The sequence below is a fragment of the Nomascus leucogenys genome, chromosome 3, assembly GCF_006542625.1.
Source record: "Nomascus leucogenys isolate Asia chromosome 3, Asia_NLE_v1, whole genome shotgun sequence".
In the NCBI taxonomy this organism is placed as follows: Eukaryota; Metazoa; Chordata; class Mammalia; order Primates; family Hylobatidae; genus Nomascus; species Nomascus leucogenys.
In genome coordinates this window covers 95,395,506-95,416,824 of record NC_044383.1, presented here as the reverse complement: position 1 = coordinate 95,416,824, position 21,319 = coordinate 95,395,506, and the positions used below count along the sequence as shown (strand labels likewise).

The 21,319-nt window shown below is 37.2% G+C and overlaps 1 protein-coding gene across 2 annotated transcripts in view; it reads left to right on the top strand.

Annotated features, from left to right (window-relative positions):
- The window catches only part of SESN1 (sestrin 1), a 105,763-nt gene that overhangs the window by 69,950 nt on the left and 14,494 nt on the right, over positions 1-21,319 (top strand). The window contains exons 1-2 of one of the 2 annotated variants that reach the window (XM_003255542.2): positions 13,342-13,538; positions 20,536-20,601. In XM_003255542.2, the coding sequence (XP_003255590.1) occupies positions 13,437-13,538; positions 20,536-20,601 (168 nt within the window). In that variant the 5' untranslated portion in view covers positions 13,342-13,436. Of the gene's footprint in view, positions 1-13,341; positions 13,539-20,535; positions 20,602-21,319 lie in introns of those variants that run through there. The other variant, XM_003255543.3, reaches the window with a different exon arrangement.

The following is a 21,319-nucleotide window of genomic DNA, read 5'->3' as shown; positions in this document are numbered from 1 at the left end:
GATGGGCACACAATCACTGGAATATTAACATTAACAAAACTAAAACATTGTCAGGCAGCATTATGGTATAGTAGAAAGAATATGCTTGAGTTCTAACCTTTACTCAGGCCCCTTGCTGTGTGGCCTTGGGTTAAATACTTAACCTCTCTGAGTTTCCCATTTCTAAAATGAAGATAGGTGTTATGAGAGTTAAATGAGTTAAAATACATAAAATGCTTTAAAATGTCCGGGCATGGTGTTTCATGTCTGTAATCCCAGCACTTTGGGAGGCCGAGGCAGGCAGATCACGAGGTCAGGAGATCGAGACCATTCTGGCTATGGTGAAACCCTGTCTCTACTAAAAAAAAAAAAAAATACAAAAAATTAGCCGGGCGTGGTGGTGGGCACCTGTAGGAGGCTGAAGCAGGAGAATGGCATGAACCCGCGAGGCAGAGCTTGCAGTAAGCCGAGATCGCGCCACTGCACTCCAGCCTGGGGGACAGAATAAGACTACGTCTCAAAAAAAAAAAAAAAAAAACTTTAGCACAATGCCTGATGCATACATATGTTTTAGATATTCTATTAATATCAAATCGAAACTAGTATAGCACTGCCCTGCTTCTGGAATCATATCTTAGATTAAAAATCTGAGTTACTAGTTTAAAAGCTGTCCATCAATTGGCATTCATTTACCTAACTGCTACAATAACAATTAGCTTTTCAGCCTTTGTAGCTTAAGGCATTCCTCATTCCTCAGTCCAGGTGCCCTGTTAGGAGTAAAAAGACTTCAAGTGGGTGCATCACTATAGGAAATTAAAAGAAGAAAGGAGAAAGGAAGAAGATATGGATGTTGTTCTCAAAAAATATACACTGGGAAGGAAAAAAAAAATGCCTGGCACATAGTAGGTGCTTAATTAACACTGGTTGACTGAAAGATGAATAAATAAGACTAGGATATCCACATATATAAATTTTTATAAATTTAACCAATCCTTTAGATATAGTATATGTGTATTAATGAAACTTTCAGTAATATTTGGATGGATACTGTTCTGAATTATTAGGGTTTATAAGTCCCCCCCAAAAAATGAGATTGATACAGAATTGATGTTTCTTCCCCAAATGATATATTAAAACTACCTTTTTTTCTGATTCAACATAGCTTAATTATCTGTGACAACTGAGGATAAAGGAGAAGGATGAGGCCAGGTGTGGTGGCTCATGCCTGTAATCCCAGTAGGAGGCCAAGGCGGGCGGATCACTTGAGGTCAGGAGTTCGAGACCAGCCTGGCCAACATAGTGAAACCCCGTCTCTACTAAAAATACAAAAAAAAATTAGCCAGGCTTGGTGGCAGGCATCTGTAATCCCAGCTAATTGCGAGGCTGAGGCACGAGAATTGCTTGAACCTGGGAGGCAGAGGTTGCAGTGAACTGAGATTGTGCCATTGCACTCCAGTCTGGGTGCCAGAGCAACACTCCATCTCAAAAAAAAAAAAAAAAAAAAAAGAGGGATGAGGCAAGATATGACTGATAAAACCTACAGCTAGTCTCCAAACTTTTCCCCTACTCTAGGTTTGTGTGGAAAACAATGAAATATTGGGGGAAATACATATCTATACACTTTTTTTACAGCATCCTACAATGTTATTAGCAAACCTCCTGTGTTTTAAAGTACATGGTGGGCTCGGCAAGGTGGCTCATACCTGTAATCCCAACACTTTTGGAGGCTGAGGTGGGAGTTCACTTGAGTCCATGTAGCCTGGGCAACATAACAAGACCCCATCTGTACAAAAATGTCAAAATATTAAGACAGTCATGGTGGCATGCCTGTAGTCCTACCTACTCAGGAGGCTGAGGTGGGAGAACCACTTGAGCCCAAGAGTTCAAGGCTGCTGTGAGCCGTGATCACCCCATTACTGCCTGGGTAACAGAGCAAAATCCTCTCTCTAAAAAATAAAATAAAGTGTCTCCTAAAATGGTGGGTGAAGGAGATTATTAATGATAATGACAAAGCAAACTGTTTTACTTTAATTCCTTTTTTAGGGAACTACAACCATCAAATGGTTTAAGTAGTATTTGAAGAGAAAAGAAGTGTTGTTCATGATAATAGTCACAGAAAATATTGGAAACTCTTTTAGAATATAAATTTGGCAAACTGAAGCAAAATGAAGAAAACTGTTAACTATTGTTTCACAGTGTTTTTGTGTCTATATTGCAGGTAATGCTCTGTTAGTTTGAGCAAATCTGAGGTCTGTGCTAAATATAACAGTGATGAAATCTGTAACTCTTGAAAATCCCTTCTAAATCCTCTGAAAACCTTCTTCTCTCCAAGAAGGATATGTATTGAGTGATCGAAATAAAGAGGAAAAAGTTGTATAGAATTGCACTGTGCAATTTGTTCAGTTTGCTTGATCCTGCGTTTGTTTTGAAAGTTGTATTTGTGGTATGGTTGTTTTTACTAGTATTTTATATTTTTGGATTTGGCCTGTAGCATTTCACTGGATATTTCTACCTTTATTTTCTACCCACAGCAAGAAAGAATATTACCCACAAAATTTTTTTTAACTAAAAATACACTATTATTTTAATGGTAACTTGATGTATACAGTATCTGGCATAATAAAGATGAAACAAATAATCACTACAATACTAAAATCTAATCTATTTTGCCAAGAGTTGGTGAGAAGATTTTATCAGTTACTTTTAACCTAGGACAATATATCCTGTTTTATAATTTGTTGTTTTCTCTTGTGACAATATATAAAAAAAAAGAAAAAAAGAAGCAGCTTAGGCCTCACTGGTATCTGGAGCAGTTGAGTCCTTACCTGTTTGTCTGCTTTGTGATTGGCTAAAAGCTGTTGCTAAGCTTGTGTTTTTGTTCTTAGGGAAAGTTAAAAGTTGAATGTGACCTATTTGAACTGCATCCTGCTGCTTTTGACTCTGCTTTGCTCTTTCCCCTGATCCACATACTTTTTTCTGGCATCTTTTGAAGTTTAGATTTTTTAAAACCCACTTATGTATAAATTTAGTGTGCAATATTTGAAGATTGTGACATTTTAATGCGTATTTATGATCTACAAACTAAAGTACTGTAGTTTAATTTTTTAAATCTAATTGAATAGTTGAAAGTTGAATTTATTGACATAAAGCAAGTTCTAATTGTAGAAAGCAAATGCATTATTTTAAAACCTGCCTATTATACTAAAAATTATCTGGATATCAATAATCTTTGTTAATAAGAACAAATCCAAATTACTTAATTTTTTTTCAATTGAAATGTAATATGAAAATAGTTGTTAGGTCAAATTTTTATAATTTAGGATAAAGACTATTCTTGCTCATACTGGCATGTGTGTCACTAAAGGATAAGAGGGATTTTATTTATGTTTTCTTGAAGAGGGCTGAAAGGACTGATAATGCTTTAGGTTATAGATTAGACCCAGGACAGGCTAAATGAAAGTTATATTGTGAAGGTGAGTTTGGTCTATAATTCAGTAGACAAACATGAACTGTTGTAGTTCCAACAGCTTTTTCTCTTTAAGGCTCTATTTGGCATTGATGAGAATAAGACTTTGAACTAGATTCTGCCAGCACTCTGCTGGAACCGGTAGAAATGATTGGAACATTCTCTGAACCTTAAAGCCTGACCCAAGTCTTGGGTGAGTGATGTGGAGAGCCACAGACTAGCTTGGATCCTCCAAACCTAATGTGAGTTCCGGGATACAGATCATGAGGGGTGTGTGTCTCTGTGTGTGTGTGTAAAAAATGTGTTTTCTTTGTCAGCTTAGTCTTTAATAAAACAATATTACCAGAATTCTGATGTATATAGTATCTAAAACTGTAAAAGTGTTTTATCAATAAATTATTTAAGTTCAAATAAGAAAATTCATTATCAAATCAATTAGTGAAAACAGTGGGGCTATTTTATATTTTCAGAAAATTTGAAATTAAGGGGTTATGAATGATGGTTGCAGTATTTCTATATTTTCTTATATGCATAATATCAAGAAAATCTGATTCACACAGGTAAGTGCTTTTGTGGGTTTTTGAAAGTATCTTTATACTTTCATTTTTTAATCGTGCTCTACATGTTCAGAGAAACTTCTCTAGTAATGAACTATAGAAGTCATCCCTGAAATTATAGACTTAGATAAATGGTTTTGAGTGAAAACTTTTTAAATAGTTCACCTTGCATTCCCAAGATACTCTGCAGTTAAACTGATCCAGAAGCCTGAACAAAAAAGTGAAAAGAATGATTGATTTCAAACAACTACTTGCATTCTTTATTATAAATATTAAAAGTTAAAACACTAAGCACCAAAATGTACAATATCCACTAAAAACTAAGGAGTCATGATGGGATGTGCAATCTGTTCCTTCGACATTACAAAATTGACAGTTACACTCTTTCAGGAGCATGTACCAAGCAAATGTGCCTGAGCCTCTCCTGGCATCTTTAAAGCAAAATATCCACTTGCTGTAGCAGTTCCCTCACTATTACAGTTTTACTTGAGCCGACGTAGACAGGCATGAATTTTTTAAAAGACTAGAACACATAAACTATACCCCTCCTAATCACTGACACATTTATACATTTACAAGAATGTTCAAATGCGCTCACACAGATGGTGGGAGAGACATTATTTAATAACTGAATTATTACTGGCAACAAATTGTTGTTTTGGCAGTCTCCATTGAATTTAATGTTGATAAACATAGGTTACTTTGAAAAAGAAAGTTCAAATCTAATATTTTATAATATCTCTAAAGTATGTGTAAGGAAGAGATTTTAAGAAATATAATTTGAAAACCACTGATAATATACAAGGAAGTACAGAGCAGGAAGGGGCCAGGTTCTAGTTAGCTGAAAGCATATAACTCTGGATAAAATCAGTAATTATATTTTTGCTATTTCTTCTTATTATTATTTTTCTATAGAAAGAGACAGGGTTTTCACTATGTTGCCCAGGCTAGTCTCAAACTCCTGGCCTCAAATGATCCTCCCACCTCAGCGTTCCAAAGTGCTAAGATTGCAGGCATTGAGCCACTGTGCCTAGCCAGGAATTATATTAAAAGATTAGAACTTTAGAGCTGAAATAAAGTTTGAGAGATCATTAAGTTCAATTGCCCTTCATTTCAAATTTAAAGCGATTACAACTGGAAGGGTTTTCAGCTTTTTATTTTTTCTTTGCAAAGGTGGTAAACTAGATGACCCTCCATTTAATGCTTCCTAACAGAATCCCAAGCTATCTGCTAATCTGTATGATTTATGTAAGTGGTTAAGTCTAACTTTAAATCCCAATCTCGAATTAAGAGATTTCTGCTTGTTCATATGATTTAAGAAATGCATATATTTGGGCTGGGCACGGTGGCTCACACCTGTAATCCCAGCACTTTGGGAGGCCGAGGCAGGCGGATCACGAGGTCAGGAGATCGAGACCATCCTGGCTAACACGGTGAAACCCCGTCTCTACTAAAAATACAAATAGTTAGCTGGGTGTGGTGGTGGGTGCCTGTAGTCCCAGCTGCTTGGGAGGCTGAGGCAGGAGAATGGTGTGAACCCGGACAGTGGAGCTTGCAGTGAGCCAAGATTGCACCACTGCACTCCAGCCTGGGCGACAGAGCGAGACTCCGTCTAAAATAAATGCATATATTTGACATTTAGTAAATATTTACAAATAATGAATGATTGAATACTAAATGGTTACATAGTATCAAGTTTTCTGTTAATTGGTAAAATAATAGCATTATTTTAAGGCTCAATGCCAAATAGAGCCTTAAAGAGAAAAAGCTGTTGGAACTACAACAGTTCATGTTTGTCTACTGAATTATAGACCAAACTCACCTTCACAATATAACTTTCATTTAGCCTGACCTGGGTCTGGTCTATAACTGAAAGCATATAAAATATAAAATATATAAAATAATAGCATTATTTTACCAATGTAAACTTATACGAACATATATTTTAAAAATTAGACTCATAACAAATTAAGAATGTTACCCTCTCCAATTTGTATCATCTGAATAAAATACTATTTTAGTATTTCTGAGTTATTTGCCAGAAAATAAAAATGCAAAAATTAAGAAAATCATATTCTCTATTACTACAAGCAAAATGATCTTGAATTCCATTCAAATCTGAATTCCTGTAAAAAGCATACATTTTTAAGTGGTATTATATCTTTTATTGTTTGAGAGTATGTTTTGGCAACACCGAAAGCTAGAATGGATAAGCAAATATAAACATTTTTATTTGATGAACTATAGTCCCCTAAATGTATCTATACCCTTTGGGTAAAGAGGAAAATGGCCCCAGAGTGAGAATTTGGGAGGGCAGAAGAACAGACAGGAAAGTTCAGTGAACAGCATTTTATTTTTAAAATACATAATAACCTGCAAGTAGTCTCCAGATGTGACCTGGTACTTGTGCTCAGGTTAAGAATCTACAACTTAATACCCTCTTGGAAAGCAAGAGACCTCTGAAGGAGGCAGAAAAAGGAAGGTGGTTTAAAGGATTATAGGACCTACAACTAAAGATTATCAGGAAGGAACTGAGTAGGAGTTATTTGAACTGTGCAAGAAAAGCACATTTTGCAGAATTCTATTCACCACTTGGTAGTAATAATCATAGGGTGGGGAGGCATGGATAGGGAAGGCAGGATAGCTGTTATAAACAAAAACAACTGGATTTTAAAACTTTAGAATATTGTCTTAGTTTGTTTCTTTGAATAAAAATTACCATTAGTATAAACAAAGTATTTAAAATTCAGTCATGATTAAGCTAAGGACTCATTAATATGCATTTAGCCCAAACATTTTAACCACAGGTAAAAATCCTATGGTTAAATGGGATTAGTTCAGTTCCATCAAGTCTGTGGGTTCAGGATAAGTTAAAGATATTAGGTTTGGTTTTAATCTATTTTGAATGGATAATTTTTAATATTATGCCTGGCTAATTCCTTGTATTTAAAATTATAGGTTACATACTAAACCAGTTCTTGGCCTGTGCACAAATAGAAGCACTATGAGAATTTCATGTGTTCACATTGTTTAGGTACAAATGAAATCTAGGCCCTCAAAAACTGTTAGAAAAATTATACAACACAGAGTATATTCAGTCTGAGAAATATTTTCTACTTGCATATATTTAGTATCTTTTGTTGCCTTGAGTTTGTATATTTCCTTCTCCTTCTTTAAAACCTTCAGTAGCGCCTAGCAACATATGGCTTAAAGTCCTAACCATCCATTTCCCCCTCACATTCACCTTTTTCATAGACCTCATAGTATTCCAAATTAAACCTATTCCTTCTTATTTAAATCAGTGATGATGCTGAAAAGTAGCCTCTAAACATTGTAATATGTCTGAATGAATTCTCCCACTTAATTTTTATATCTCAACAGACACTTTCTTTTCTATCACTTCACCTTGGATAGACCTAAGGATTATTTAAAGCCAAACTTGGTTACAAAATGTTCCTGAATCTTGTCAAACAATGGTATCTTGTCAGACACAGGCAGTGTCTGACTTGTAAGTACATGCCTGACTTAACAAGTGATCCATACATGCCTTTGTCAGACCCTGTATAGCTGGTAGCCTGGTAGTGCAGGAGAGCAGTCACAGAAATATCAAAGAAAAATCAAAGGAGCTTGGATATCTATGAGTTCCAAGGAGAAGTAGAGAGATTCTGAAAGACAGAGTGCTTAGCAGAGCTGAACCCAGTAGAAGCTGATTCCCTCACAGAGCCAATCTGTCTGCCTATAAACAGGCAGGTTTTGTGGCCCCTAAGCCTCAAAAATGTTTACCTGAATAGTGAACTTGAAATTCATTATTAGGCTTTCAATTAAGCTTAAACAATTTTTTAATGGAAACATCTCTTCAGAGTTCATTCATTTGATACATAATTTTTGAGGGTCTCCTGTGTGCAGGGCACTAGGACATTGGAAATATAGCAGTAAACAAAAAAGACAAACATTCTGATTTTATGGAGCTTATATCCTATTGAGACAAACTAAATAAATAAATAGGAGATATCAGTAACTTACAAAATTAGTGTGATTTGTTTGAGAAGACTGCTTTCTTCCTAAAACGTACCACTTTTTGAGAAACAGGGGTCATGTGAGGAACATGTAGGAGATTGGGTAGATTCAGATGAGATATGTAGTGAAGAGGCTTTGGGTAGCACGAGGCCACCAAAGGCCCAGAAAGAGACACTGAGAGGAGTGACAGAGAGAAAATGGAGGAGAGAAGCTCTCAAAGCCCAAAATCACCCATTCCATGATTTCTTAAAAACAAAACAAAACAAACAAAAAAAACTCACCCTGAGTAAAAGCAAGGGAGATAAATTTTTCTGTCTTCCTACCCTCTTTTCTTGCCTCCAGAATCAAGAACTTAGGTGAATACAGTTATCAAAATTTTAAATATATATTCGGTAAAAGCAGCAGCCTCATATAGTGACCGCTGCTTTGGATTCTGACAGACCTGAGTTCTAATTCCAGGCTGAATTTTACAAGTTTTATAACTTTGGTCAAGTTGCCCATACTTTTAGTTTCTATGTCACAAATTTGTAAAATAAAAATAATTACATCTGCTTTATACATGTAAAGTGTTAAGTGTCTGATACACAGGAGTTAACAAAGTACTGGTCTTATTATTATCAGCCTCGAAAACCTGACCCTTATTTAACACACTGATTCTTTAGGGGTAAAAGCAACTTTTGAATTTAAAACCACTGACACTTCTTGGAATACTACTTATTTACAAATATTGGTGATGCCTCGTATTTCTAAACAGCTATGTGCATTTCTAAAAGAGGAAACTCTAAATGAGAGGAAAATACCAAAGACTTGTCAACATTCTTGCTCCTTTAAAGTGATATAATTCTAAAAATTGAAGAACTGAAAAAAAAAAGTATAGCGCAAATAAGAGGATCAGTTTAAAGTTCAGTGCTAAAAGGATCTTAATGTACCCAAAACATGATGTTGAAAAGGGAAAAAGTGCTTAGCAGACAAGCTATGTAGATAAAAACAGGAAGATATGAGCTGGAGGAGAAAAATCTAGACAAAATTAGTAAGCAGAAGTAGACTTATAAACCAGCATTTGTTCTAAATGAAATGTTTTAAATGACACTAGGGGATTTTTCAAGAATGCTTAAACCACATAAATCTAACAAAGCCCACTCCCACTCTTAAAGGAGTTCTTTGGTTTAATGTGTAAAACCATCACTGTATGTTTTCTAACCAATTACTGCATTAAGTATAATTCTGATTCCAATGAGGAGATGTGCAAATCTATAGTACAGGGTTTAACATGTGGTCCATAAAAGTATGATTATGCCTTTTAGCCTAATTACTGCTTTTTCTACTAAAAAATATATATTCTTTGTCATGAATTGATTATACTTTTTAAAGACCTAATGCATCCAGGGAAGCCACTTGGTCAGGAGAGCAGATAATTTGAGATTTATCTCCTAAATTTCAAAAACAAGAGTTTGAGGCATGATTGCCTCCCTCAAGAAACTTACTACCATATTGGAGAGACAAAATCCACTGTCATCTTCTACACTTCTCTCCCTTCCCATTGTTCCGAAGACTGCCCTCGCCTTGCCAAGATTGCCTCAGCAGCCTAACTAACTCATCTCCTTACCCCTAGTTTTGCCCCTTCCAATATATTTTTCCAAACCTTAGCTGACATGCAAATCTGATGTCACTCTACGGTTTAGAACTTTCAGTAACTCCACAGTACTCTTAAGAATGAAATCCGTATTCTTTAATGAAGCTTAACAATCCCTCGTTACTGCTTATCTTTTTTTTTTTTTTCCTGTTGCCAGGCTAGAGTGCAATGGTGCGATCTTGGCTCATCGCAACCTCTGCCTCCCAGGTTCAAGCAATTCTGCCCCAGCCTCCTGAGGAGCTGGGACTACAGGCGTGCACCACCACGCCCAGCTAATTTTTTTGTATTTTTAGTAGAGATGGATTTTCACCATGTTGGCCAGGATGGTTTGGAGCTCCTGACCTTGTGATCCGCCCGCCTCAGCCTCCCAAAGTGCTGGAATTACAGGCGTAAGCTACCATGCCCGGCCTACTGCTTATCTTTTACCTAAACTCCTTCTGTTACTCTCCTTACCCTCTTTCCAGACCCATTGAGCTTCCTGTATTCTGCTTCCCTAATGGATCACTCTTTCCTTTTTCTGGGCCTCTGCATATGCTAGATCTTTTACTTAGAACTCTGTGTCTATTCTTCCAAACTCTCCTCCAAATTTTCTTTCCAAGGCCTCTCTACTAATACTCTAAACTGTAGCTCAGGTGTCTTTTTCCTTCAGGAAGCCTATCTTGAACCACCATTCCAAGTGAAGACTCCCCTAATATTTCATAGTTATCTGTTAAAATCAAGTTATTTGACACCACTCTGCTTTTACATAGATTATCAGCTTGCTCTTCAGAAAGATAAGGCTGAGTGCATTACTGCTAAGGACAGATGTAGAGGCAATGAACCTCACTTTGATACAGTTGAGTAAGTTGACCAAAATCTTTTTAAAAGAAAGGAAATATTTCAGAATTACTATTACTTCTTAGATTAAATGTCAGGATTCTTCCTGAGCCAAGTTCGTGCCACTGCACTCCAGCCTGGGCGCCAGAGCGAGACTCCGTCTCAAAAAAAAAAAAAAAAGAAATATCAAAATTAAATGTTTAAATAGCAGACTTTGTAAGGTATCTCTGGCCTATACTGACAACCTGTGGTAAATATCAAAAACACAGCCCTTTGTAATCACTGTTCTGTATTGAGGACGTTCATCTTTTCAGTAGATGTTTATTGCATGCCTGTATGTGCACAGCCCTAGAGATTGAGAGGAGCAGCACCTTCAGAACATCTGGCCTACCTTCAAAATCCTTGGAAAATACTTTTTATTGAATGGTTTGAAACAAAACATTTCAAAAGTTAAATCTGCACAATGATAGATGCAGGTTAATTAATACATTTGTTGGGCTGGGTGTGGTGGCTCACACCTGTAATCCCAGCACTTTGGGAGACAAAGGTGGGAAAATTGCTTGAGTCCAGGAATTTGAGACCAGCCTGGACAACATAATGAGACCCTATCTCTACAAAAAATTTAAAAAGTAGCCGGGTGTGGTGGCCTCTGCCTGTAGTGCCAGCTACTCAGGAGGCTGAGGTGGGAGGATCACTTGAGCCCTGGAGGTCAAAGCTGCAGTGAACCGTGATAATGCCACTGCACTCATCCTGGCTGACAGAGCGAGACTGTCTCAAAAAAAAAAAAAAAAAAAAAAAAAATTAAAAAAATACATTTGTTGGAACTCTTGGTTACTGTAAATTTATTTGGAGGCAACCTTTTTATGTTGGAGAATAGAGTGACTAATTCACTCTAGTGCTCCATAGCAGAGAACAAGAAATTAGTACTCTTTGAGGAATTTAGGTCAGTCTTTATAGAGACCATAAAGGAATCTTGACATTTAATGGCTTGAAGGTTCTCCATAAACCACTAAATTAGAATATTAAATTAAAATTATTTTTCTTTTCACATAAGGCAGCATTAAATAATAATTTGAAACTATCTGGGGAAAAAAGGAATCCTAACTGGAGCTTCCTATACAATTTCAGTATATCTGAAATATTTCTTCAATAAATATTTATCAAGCACTAAGTATCAGACTACTATATGTATGCAGTTAGCAGTTTTCGCTTGCATTTACTTATTTTAAGCCACTTTTGATTTAACTAGTGCATGCTTTTCCCTTGCCTCTCATTAGAAAATGCAAAGATAAGCATTCCTCATTTTACAAATGTCATAACTAAGGTTATGCCCTACTAGACAACTAAAACTGTGATTCCTTCAGAAATAAAATCATACCTCAACTCTTCTAGAACCAGAGTCATCATTTTTCACATACTTCTACCTAACTAGCTTTTGCAGCTCACAGTCCCATACATCAAGTGCATTTATGTTTCCAATGCATTCATTTACAACCAGTTTATCTTGCAGCGTATGTCATATTGCTGCAAATTGGATGATGTACTGGGTTTGTTTTGTTTTTGTATTTGCTTACGGCTGAGTGGGCATTTGATTATACTGTTTGTTTTTGAGGCTGTGCTCAGTAGATGAGAGCTTGGAAGCCTCTGTAGGCTTTTCTTCTATATCGACATTAACTCAAAATTGCTTCTTTTGACCAGTAAAAAATATTTTGGGTGCGTTAGCTATTTTTTAAAAGCAGTATAGAGAACATATATCATTTATCTTATTAGGAGGAGATAAAAAGTAACCATTTTGACATGCCACTTTAAATATGATAGTTGAAGAGCTAAGAGTAACTTAGTCTTCACTGAGACACGGTAGCCTCACTTCTAAGACTGAAACTTATTTTCATTTATGAGTCCTGTTCTGTGGCCATTAACTACTGCTATAAATTCCACTTGTTTCCTTGTCAGAATGTTCCAGCTTTTTTTGTTTTTTAACCTGAGCACTTAAGCTTTGAAAACAGCATAAACATGCAAAAAGAGATCTAATTTAGGAATTTGTTTCTTTTAAAGAGAGAGAATAGAGTTATGTAAAGAAATAGTACTGACACAGGACTGGAGGGATCAGGGTTCTGGGCCCAGCAATGTCAGTTGTTTTTCTCCTTTGTAACCTGTATTTTCCCAAGTTCCTCATCCGATATCAGAGATTGAAATTCTGTCTTTACAACCCAGGGAGGGCGCTTATGAAGGAATATTAGAAATTGTAAAGCCTTCGAATATACTTGAGAGGAAAAAAGACAATTCAGAGATAGGCTACCAAGGTTTATTATCTGTGTAGGGGAGTGATATTTATAGCTTTTACGTAGCTTACCAAAATGAATTTTGCATTGATTATAGGCCAAAGTCCTGTACATGTCGCTGCATTCTGCTGCCCATTCAGCGTCGTTTGGGCATTATGGGAAAGGAAGAAGGGAAATTTCAGTAGTTCATCGAATTTACAGCGAACTTCATTACTCGGTGTTGTCAAGATCAAGTCTCGAGGTTGGCTGCTGTTTGGTTCTAGGTAAATGGCCGAGCAGGGGTGTAGGGGGCAGATTTCCCTGTCCCTGAAGCCCGAAGACTCGTGCTGCACCTTCCTGACAGTGCATGCTCACCTTGCGGCCCTCCAGAGCCCATTCCGTACCTGAGAATTAGCTGTTCGTGGTGGATCTGGGCCCCCGAGGTGATTTTTCACCTCGCCGCGTCAGACCACCGGTTCCCCGCCTCTGCGCCGGGGGGCGGGGCTTTGCGGAGACGCGGGCTCGCATTGGCTTGCGTGGCCGCCAGGGCGGTGAAGTGACGGGCGCGGGGCGGGGCCGCGCGGCTTGTTTGTCGGCGCCGCCCCGCCCCCCGCCGTCCGTGCTGACTGAGGCGCTGCAGACCGGAGCCGCGGCCGGCTGCCCAGCGCTCGCCGCCTCCGCGTGTCCGCAGCAGTCCCCGCGCCGACATGCGCCTGGCCGCCGCCGCGAACGAGGCGTACACGGCCCCTTTGGCGGTCTCGGGTCTGCTGGGCTGCAAGCAGTGCGGCGGGGGCCGCGACCAGGACAAGGTACCTGGGCGAGGGGCTGAGCGGGCGGCTGGGTACCTGGGCGGGTGGGCACCCGGCCGAGCTGCCCTGTGCAACACGGAGGTCACGTCGCCTCCTCACAGTCGCTCCGGGTCAGCATCCGAAAACGTTCCCCAGGTAGGGCGGGCGGGCGCCCGGGGAGCAGCGTCCCGGCCCTCCTGCGCCCATCGGGGGAAGGGGGTTGCCTGCGGTGGGAGGGAGAACTGCGCACCGTGAGTCGTCCCTGGGCAGAAAATGCTAAGCTGGGAGAGACTGCGGCCCCGGTCATGTAAATGAAAGTCTCCAAGACGTAAATAACATTGTCGTCTGGACAAGTCTCCACAAGTCAGAAATCCAGCAGACCTCAAGTCTTGAGGGTGAAACAGCCTGTGGATATGCCCCCTCGATGTCTTGTCTTGTGAAAACAGATTAGCCACCTTCACCCCCTTTGCCTCCACTTAGAAAGAAAAAACATTTGACTCAGGGAAGAGATGATGTTGCCTGGAATAAGTGTGTCCTGCAAGCTCTATGACGTTATGCACAGCGTTTACTCTTGCGTATTAAGCCATCCCTTTTCTGAATTGGCCTTCAGAAAGAGGTACTTAATTGTAACATTTTGTGTTTTTTTTCTAAGTGGTTGCAAATAGGAAACCATTTGAAAGTTACTAATGTAACCTTAGGTAAAACTCGAACCTTAAATTTGGATTGAAATCAGATGCTGTCAGAGTGTTGCCTTAGTTCAAGAAATCTAAATGTGAATTATTTTCTCTGCAGCTTTACCCACTAAAATGACGTGGTTTCGTAATTTCTTTAATGGAGTCTATTATCAGTATACTATGTATGTTCATAGAAACTTAAATGAAGACACTTTGTCATGAAGGTTGTAAAGCACCAAATTTTTTTTGAGATTTTAACATTTATGGACATATTACATGTTCCTTGTTTACAGATAATAAAACAATCTTTAAAAATCTCTTACAGTATCGCTTTGGAAACTTTACCAAAAAGTGAAAACAGTATGAAAGTGTTGAATTACATTTACAGTTTCTGTTTGCGGGTCATAATAGATCTTTTCTCTTTTTGAGTAGAAGTGAGCCCCAATCATCATGCTTGAATAGATCTGTTATTTCTGCTGATGTTTGTGTGCAGAGTCCTGGTTCTTGCTCAGATCTAGAATTTCCAAAGATAGCTATGTAAACTAAAAGATAAAGAAATAGATTTTGGCTTGCATATTGTTACAGCGCTTATGGGATTGTGTTGAGGAAACCAGGAAGCTTTGTATAGTTGTATTTCATTTTTAATACATCCCAACATGTGGGAAGATAAATTAGGAAGGAATGCTTTATAGGAAAACTATTCACTTTACAAAAAGAATAACACAATTCTTTCAAATAGCTAGCTCCCATAATGCTTTTAAATTAAACACTTTACAGAAACGGAACTCCTGAGCAAAGTATAGGGCACAAATATGGCCTAAGTATTACAAATGCAGTAACTTAAAGTCAGTAAGTTTTTTTCTAAAATATAGTTCATAGAAGGCAAAAAAAAAAAGTACCTGGATTTTTCAGTATTTCTGAATTACCTATTAGTATTAATGACAATATTAACATAATTGTTAGTACATTTTGCTATAGTAGGCATATTTCTTTCTAACACTTCTAGATTTCTCCATTTCTATTTAAAATTTTTGAATGTCAAAAGGCCAGCACCCAGCTATAGGCAATCTCCCAGAGAAGGGAGAGTGGATGGGAACTTTCACTTTTTATGTAACATATCTTTACCTTGTTGAAATGTTTTTCAAAAAACACATGCTGCTTTTGAATTTAAAAAATAAAATTACTGTGAATGTTGTGATAATCACAACAGTGATAGTGTAGCGAGGAAAACAAAATGATTCAAATTATTTGTGTATTTTTACTTCTCAACTAATTTTGCAGGTGGTAGATACTGTAAGCCAACAATGCTTTCATTTTGCACTTGTCATTCATTCATTATTTCAGTTAAGGATATTGATACAGATGCATAAATGTATCTCACAAATCTGAAACATCTGACTGGAACAGTACTTTTCAGTACACAAACATTGATTCATACAGTGATACAATAAATACATAGTCTTTCTGTGGTACTACTGTCAACATTCACTAAGAATTTTCACTCTGAAAATTAGTGTTTTGCATTATACACTGAGGAAACATATCAGAAGTAATATTGTGATGGTGGAAACTGTTGTTGTCTCTTTCAAAGATGGTTATTAGGTTGTTGAGGGGAAAAGACTGTTAGTTCTCATGTTAGTCTTCCAGCCACACCTTCACAGAGAGCCTGTGAGGTTAGTGCTGTGATTAGTATCTACATCTGCTTTTCAACAAGGCCATTTATTGGTGGCAGTTCCATCTCCTAGAATCTGGATTGGCCAAAATTTGTTCAAAGTCTGTAGTTAAGTTTCTTACAGCTACAGATGAAGGAATAATTGAATTAACCTAAATAGGAAGCTATGAAATGTATTTAGTTTGGCTTATGATCACCCCATTGAACACCTGCAGTGCCTTTTTTGATCAGCATCTACTAGAAAAGAGTTGTAACCAATTTAACATGTGACCAAGAAGTGTTTCAAAAGTGAGTTTTCCAGAAAATGGAAACTTTTTATAAACCAAGACTACTACTGTATAATAACAGTGGTATCTATAAGAATCTCCAAGGTATCAAGAAGTCTTAAAGAGGCTCAAAAGAGTAATAATGAAAGATACCAACTCTAGAACCAGCTGTCATGGATTCAGCCCCCGTCTCCACCACTCACTAGTACTGACTGAGCTAGAATACTTGGATTCAAATCTCAGGGCTTTCCTTGGACACAGGGTGGGGAACATCACATACCAGGGCCTGTCGTGGGGTAGAGGGTGGGGGGAGGGATAGCATTAGGAGATATACCTAATGTAAATGACGAGTTAATGGGTGCAGCAAACCAACATGGCACATGCATACATATGTAACAAACCTGCACATGGTGCCCATGTACCCTAGAACTTAAAGTATAATTTTAAAAATTAAAAAAATCTCAGGGCTTTCATCAGTTATGCTAAATGGAGATAATAATAGTACCTGCTTCATAGATTAAGGTAAGGATTAATCTAAGACTCTTGACGTTTTCATGAATATTGTAGAACACCAAATACTCTTTCTAAACTTTAGTATCATAGACTCATGTTCTTTGTTTGCCGGTAGTATAATTTAAAACAGTGCTCAGCTCATAAATACTTTGTGTTAGCTGCTGCTGCTGCTGCTATTGCTATTTATTATCATGAGCCCTAGTTGCTTTTTCAATGTTATTCAAGAAATAAGCAGAAAACTAAAAGGCAATTTGGTTCTCAGATATCATTGACTAGTGTTAGGGTGCCAGCCACAGTCTAGCAACCCCACTTTACCCTGTCTTCCTCTGCTACTTCTGAGAAATTAGACAGCCAAATCTGTTAGACCTTATACCTAAGACTAGAATCTATAACAAAAGACTCAATGTTGGTATAATTTGTAAAATATTCTATAGTTTATAATATAGATTATAATCCCACGTAGTTGGGATTGATGGTATTATTATTTTGTCATCATCCCTATTTTACAAATTAGGACTCTTCAATTTGGAGGCTAAGGAAGAGGGGAGACAGTGTTATCAATATGCCCACTAAATTTGGCAATAGGGATGGACTTACAAAGACAAGAATTACATAGAACCCTTGCCATAAATATAGGAAATACTCTGTTTCTCAAGCATTCATAGCCACCTTCTTGGAATTGTAAACCTATTGTTTTATAATAATTTGGCATATAAACTATATATTTGGTAGAGAAATAAAACCAGAATAATATAATTTGTATACCTCTTTGTTTCTAAACCTATGTGCTGTCAATCTGGCCACATTTTAAAAAAGGTAACTACGTTACACGCTGCTAATGTATTTGTAAGATAAAGGCCTAGAAATTGAATCGGTGAGGTTGTTTTTTTTTCCTGCTTACAGATAATATATACATATTCTGCACTTTGCTTCTTCTCCCCTTCCCCGTTATCATAATATAACTTGAAGAGCTTTTAAAGTCAACTCACGTAGAAGTGCTTCATTCTTTCTAAAGACTGCATGCTACTCTATTATATGGTCATGCTGAACTTTATTCAAACAGCCTTCTATTGATGAACACTGAGATTGTTTTCAACCTTGTACTGTTAGAAACAGTGTTGCAGTGATTATCCTTTTACATATGGCATTTCACAAATGTGAGCACATCTATAGGTTAACACTTAGGATGGAATTGTTGATTCAAAGGCTATGGGACTTTTTAATTTTGATCACTATTACAAATTGCCCTTCCTAGCGGTTGTAGTAATATATACTCTATACTGTTTTTTCTCATACTTCAAAACACTCTCATCAGCAATATATAAACAATTAATGACTGTTTCTCTACCCAATACAGCCTGTGATCAAACTTTTTGATCTTAAGCAATCTTTTTGGAGGAAGATAGTATCTCAGCATAGTTAACTTGCAGTTGTTTTATTTTGAGTGTCAAGCATTTTTCAACCATTTGTATTTTCTTTTCCTTGAACTGTCCATGTTGTTTGCTCATTTTTAAAATACGATTGTTGGTCGGGCGCGGTGGCTCACACCTGTAATCCTAGCACTTTGGGAGGCCGAGGCAGGCGGATCACGAGGTCAGGAGATTGAGACCATCCTGGCTAACATGGTGAAACCCTGTCTCTACTAAAAATACAAAAAAGTAGCCAGGTGTGGTGGCACATGCCTGTGGTCCTAGCTACTCAGGAGACAGGAGAATCGCTTGAACCCAGGAGGCGGAGGCTGCAGTGAGCCAAGATCGTGCCACTGCACTCCAACCTGGGTGACAGAGCGAGACTCCGTCTCAAAAAAAAAAAAAAAGGCGGGGGGGGATTTTCTTATTGATTTATAGTAGTCTTTCTTTAAAATTTAGCCCTTTGTTATTTGAGTGGCAAATATAATTCCTAGCTTTCTGTTTACTTTTGACTTTGTATATATTTATTTTTCCCATGTGAAAGTCTTTATTTTTATGTCATTAAATTTGTCAATCTTATATTTTACGACTTTTGTGGTATTCTTAGGCCTGCTGCACTCCATGAGTGTTTTCTTCTAGTACTATAATGTTTTTTGCTTTTTTTCTAAGTTTTCATTTTTTTCTTACATTTAACTCTGATTTATTGTGGGGTAAAGCATGTTATAGTGTTCCAGCTTCACTTTTTTTCTGAATGGCTGTCCAGTTGTCCCAAGATTATTTGTTGAATAATTCATTTTCCCCCATTTGAAATGACACCTTTTCGTATACTAACGTCCCAAGTCTCTTAGTTATAAAACAGTAATAAACCCTTGAAACAGGCATTTTCCTAAAATGCATTTTGTTTAAATAAGACAGTTTTCAAGATTAAAGAAATCAGAGGGGATGTTAATTTTAGCCTTAGTTTTGTCCAATAGGTTATTGTTTCAAATGTATGTAATTGGATCAGAAATTCAGCAGTTAGAAAAGCTAAGAGTCATCATTGTATATAAATGGCTGCTATTGGTGCCAAAATTATATATTGAATAACAGGAATGTCCTCTGGCATTCATTACAGGATGTTAAAATTGAGACACACGTGGCCAGACCAGTGAATTAAGTGCCTCCTCTAATGAAGGGTATAATGTTAAAGCATTACTATCTTCAGTATAAGGATGCACTAACCAGGGAGAAGTCACTAACCTCCAGTATAAGATTATTTTATTTAAATATTATTTTATGAATTCTGTTGGCAAATATAAACTACTTTGAATCTTGATGTCTCCTAATAAAGATTACCTTCACTTTTGTCCTTCCTGCTTAATTTTTAAAAGCCTGTTCTGCTGTAAAGATTTTCATTTGCTGGGACCAGATTTCTTGGATTGCTGCCACATGTCCTTCTCTCTGTGTACCCACCCCCACCCCATCCCCACTTTTTTTCTTTAAAAGGAAAATATCTGGTTTATATCATGAAGAACTTTTAAAAGTAGTAAGGAGAGAGTAGAATTATATGAGTATTTAATTATATATATAGTATATATGAGTGAAGGGGTTAATCTTTAATTGTATAAATTCTGAAAATTTTTTTAAATGACACTAGATAGGACATGGACCTCAAAACAACAACAAAAAGTTGAAATACATTATTTTGGTTTTGTTTCTGTAAGCACACTATATGGGGAGGGTGAGGGAGGGAAAGGAAACCCTAACAGATTTTCAGTACTTGTTAACCATACTACACCATCACATAAGGTACAGGATTCTAGAGTCACTGTGTCAAATGTCAGAAAGCTATTTCTCCATTATTCGAGCTTCTCTAAAATATAATATGGGCAAGGTTGTTGACATCCTGTAAATAAAAAAAACTTAATTTAAGGCAAACTTACAAACAAAATGAGTTTCTCTAAAATTAACCACAGAGAAAACATGCCCTGTAGTGCTGTCTCTTGTGAATTTAGTTTTTATTTTTCATAAATTTACATTCTAACCATGAGGTGTTGTTTTAGATGTAATAATAATTACACTTTTTCTAGTTTAAGACACCTAGGTGGAAGTACTGCTTTTTCATTTTCTGACGATGCACAGGGATATTTGGGTTGGTTGAGTTTTAGATGTACAAACACACTGGTCTTATTTTGTATCACTGATGATCCACAGGGTTGGCTGCTATGTGCTGAACTTTCTGTTCTAGACTTTCTGCCAAGTACTTTATGCAAAACTCTGGTTTTAGTGAAACAGGTTTTATTGTTTTTAGTCAGAGTTGTATTATAAGCTGTTGTTAGCTATGCAATGCTAACAGAAGAGTTGGTATGTATATACAGCCATGAAAACAAACCATCAAAACAAGCCTGTCTCTGTTCGACTGGTTGTTTTTCCCTCCCATTCCTTTAGCCTCAGTTCATTTTGTTTACTGCCAAAGGCCTGAGATGGTGTAATTTTCTTTTCTAGGAACTTGGCATTAGAATTCCTCGACCACTAGGACAGGGACCAAGCAGATTCATCCCAGAAAAGGAGGTAACGTTGTTTGTGAAAGTACATAGTGAACTGTATGCTTTTAAGGAAGAGCTTTCATGACCCACATCTTGGCATCTGAAGAACTGTTGGTCAACAACATGTTTTAGTCAGAGTTGGTTGCAGTTAATCATGCTTTGGCAGTGAATCTGTGGGAATAAAAAGCTGTTGTACTTGTGTTGATTTCTAGTATTTCATGATGTATTTTTAACACCCATATTTAATCAAGTAAAGCCAAGATTTGTTTTTGACCAGTGATACTCCATCTGCTTATAACCTGAGTTACTTAGTCTTGACCGTCTCCACAGGCTGATATCAGTGCTAGATTGGATCTTTAATTCTATATATGTATAAAAGCATCTATTCTTTATTTTCATAAGGACTGTATGCTATTAGTTAATTTTAGTTCTCCTTAAATTGAGTGAGAGTAGGCGGTTTTGTAAAGAAAGGCTTTAGTGTCTGTTTGCAAGCTCTGCAAACTTGATAATCTAAATCTGCTTCTTTATCTGGATTCTGGCCAACTCTGCAAGCAGCCTATCTAGATGGCCTTTAATGTTCAGCCTTTGTTGTTTATCCCCTACTATATAATATGTAACTGTTTATTCTTCTATATCTTTCAACCAGTTGAGTTTAAATTTGTAACCCCTCTTAAGCCAAATTTAATCTGCTTCTAAATGATATTTAGCGTGTAGCCCATGTATATTTTCTTCCCTTAACACCA